Source organism: Cynara cardunculus (genome assembly GCF_001531365.2).
Source record: "Cynara cardunculus var. scolymus isolate 2C chromosome LG 8, CcrdV1, whole genome shotgun sequence".
NCBI classification, from domain to species: domain Eukaryota; kingdom Viridiplantae; phylum Streptophyta; class Magnoliopsida; order Asterales; family Asteraceae; genus Cynara; species Cynara cardunculus.
The window spans coordinates 2,643,687-2,646,867 of record NC_037535.1 but is presented as its reverse complement, the minus strand read 5'-3'; the positions used below and the strand labels follow the sequence as shown (position 1 = coordinate 2,646,867).

General features: G+C 32.3%; 1 protein-coding gene across 1 annotated transcript; it reads right to left on the bottom strand.

Moving 5' to 3' along the window:
* Window positions 1-1,967: 1,967 nt before the first annotated feature.
* Window positions 1,968-2,836, bottom strand: LOC112517369 (peroxiredoxin-2B-like). The gene is made up of 3 exons (XM_025124775.1): window positions 2,682-2,836; window positions 2,398-2,477; window positions 1,968-2,221 (listed from the first exon to the last, which is right to left on the bottom strand). Exons 1-3 carry the CDS (start codon window positions 2,834-2,836, stop codon window positions 1,968-1,970), a joined length of 489 nt encoding a protein of 162 aa, XP_024980543.1.
* Window positions 2,837-3,181: the final 345 nt, after the last annotated feature.

The following is a 3,181-nucleotide window of genomic DNA, read 5'->3' as shown; positions in this document are numbered from 1 at the left end:
AAATTTTTATTTTCTCAATTCAGGAAAATATTTTGGAAATTCCATAAAATAAGGAAAAAAAAACCCAAAATCTCTATTTTTAAATATTTAAAATATGGTTTTTATATCTAAAAAGCATTTTTTTTATCTTTCCTTTTAGATGACTTAAAATTAATTTATGTTTGATTTTGGTCCAAAAATATTTCTATTTTATTTTTTATTTTGAGTAATGTTTTTAATATTTAATTAATTATCAAAAAATAAATAAATTACACAAATCAGATGAAATGTTGTATTTTACATCATTATTTTAGTAAACTACAAATTTGGTACATGTAATTTGTGAAAAATAACACTTTTTGTTTCTGCAGTTACAAAATTAAAAGATGGTAATACTGGTTTGCAAGAACGTCCGGATTTGGTCATGTCTTTTAACGTTCGTTAAAAATTACGTTAATTGAGTGCATTTTCATCGTTTTGTCTTTTACCCGATGAAAAAGCACAAGGACCAAATTCATAAAATCGATCTTGATCTGTAAAAGACAAAAAGTGATAAAGGTACGAAAATGTCTCTTATTTAACGGAGTTTTTAATCATGTAATGAATTATTTTGACATCAGATATCAACCAACTTAACAGTCCCGTTAAATGATTTCATTGTCGTCGTTTCAAAATCTTTCTTAGCCTACAAATGAACAAAACACAACCAACTCAACTGTAATTGTTCTGTCGAACAATCAAAAACAATCTTCTGTTTCACCACAAAAACAATCATATCTGTCTATTTTTTGATTTTTTTCTAGATTGATGGTTGCGATCATAGACTCATGACAAAGCCGGTTGTCATGAGTCGTTGAACTGTTTTTTGAAGTTTATAATATTTATATACGACAGATATTCATGCACATTTCTTATATTTGGTGAGGTTTGAGTCATTCACGTTAATATGAATCAATGTGTGTCTACAAGTTTAAATTACAATATTATACGAGTTTTATACAGCTTAGGGGCTGTTTTGATTGGTTTTTCATTAAGTCATGTATGTATAAAGTTGTTTGTATGTATTAATCAGTCTGTATATATTTGAAAGATTTTTGTTTGTAAGAGTTTTTACATAGATGGAATGAACACATTTTTTTTTAATTTGGAGGGTCGGGTTTAAAAAGACTTGATTTTTTGCACAAAACTCTCCCTAAAAACTTACTGAACAAACCACTTTTTATATCATTAAGCCACTACCAGAAAGTCATGTATAACTCACCAAATAAGTCCTGAGTCTCATTAAGCTCATTAAGCTGCTAAGAAACAAACTCTTACTTTGTTTTCTCACTTTATTTTTAGGGAGCCCTAATGGATAGGCATCAATAATTTGAAGGAATTTACTGTTCAAATTCAAACATCTGTTGAAAGAGGGGTTGGTATATAATGTTAAGAACTTATCGGTTGATGTCGGTTTTGGAGATTATAAGTTGTTAATATGTATTTGTGTTTTGCTTTATTTCAACTTTTCACAGTGAACCAGACAATCAGATAAAGATTTAACCATACGAAAAAAAGATTCTTGCCTTGAATTGACACTAAAATCCAAAAACCTTAACTTTGATTTTCCGTCTTTCTCTCTCTCTCTCTCAACTCTTGACGGTTTCTTGAATGTCGAGAGGGGCTTTAACCTCTGCTAAAAGACGAATTATCAATAGTATCACGCAAAACCGTCAACCACAACGCCCAGTTCTTACTATTTCTTTTGTCGATACTATATGGTAGTTTCTCTTTGGATTCAAGTTGTTTTGCAACTTGGCAAAACAAGTCCTTGTATTTAATGATTTCTCATTTGACCCTTTATCTTTAACATTTCCTTTCATTTCAATCTAACTTACATTTCCACTAAAAAAAATTATATTAATTTAATCAAGCATGACATTCCAAATAAAGTACTTATAGATCAATACTCATAGTAATGTTTATTTGTATAACTTTTGATGTTGCATCTAGAGAGCTGCTAAGATATCAAAAACCCTGGCCACAGTGTAGTCCCCACCGGATTCAACTTTTGCAATCACGATCTCCAGGTCATCCACCACCAGAGCATACCTCCTTGAACGAACCCCTAATCCATTGTTTGAAAGGTCAAGCTCCATTCCAAGCGTATAGGTGTATTTTGCGGATCCATCTCCGAGGAACTTCATATTCTTCGTGTCTGGGTACCAGCTTTTCCATGCCTTCATCGTAAAAGCGTCGTTTACTGTAATTTAACCCAATAAACCATTCAAACATAAAAGAACAAGAATGTCTTTATAGAAATAGGATTGAATGCTCAACGTGATCTAGAACAGATTCTCCGAATTCAAACAATTATGCACTTAATCCAGTTCACTCTAAGGAGATATATTTCAATGTTCCAATATAGAAGGCACTTACCACTAATCACCAAAATGTCCTCGATACCTTTTGCTTTAAGTTCTTCATATCTATCAATGAAGCCTTGGACATGCAGCCAACTGTTCCACAAAAATGAACAGAAGGAACGTGTTACAATCTCAAACAATCCCTGACCTTACGAATTCAATCAGCAAAACCCTAAAATTTCAAAACTGACTGTTTCTCAAAGTTGTAATCTCTACTCCTATTGCTTAGAATTAACATCTATAGCGGAAAGCAACTTAAAGCGCATTAAAGAACGTAGAGGAAGGAATTTAATATACCTGCACCTGGGAGTGAAGGCACCGACAACACCAAGGACGACAACTTTCTTACCAGCGGCAAGAGCGTGTATAGAGACCGGTTTCAAATTACCTATCTCATTGAAGTAAGTAAGAGTACCATCAGGAAGCATCTCACCAACAGCAATCGAAGGCATTTTTCAGCGAATTCGGTTCAGTGAATTGTGATAGCGATAGATGGAATATATAGAAAAGCAACGGAGTTGACTTAAATGAAAATCATTAATGAAAAATGTTGCAATTTTGATCCTGTGCTTTTTCCAATTTCTTGGCTTTCATCCCTACATTTTGTCTATTCCAATTTTGCCATTGTAGTTTGCCCGTTTGCTCGGGTTTGGTCCATCCCACTAACAGTTGTTAACTCTCATCCGTTAAGTGAGAGACATTTTAGTCTCTTTTTTTTTCATTTACTTAAAAACAAAATAAAAAACTAAAATAATTTATTAAATTAATATTATATATACATACACACACACACATGG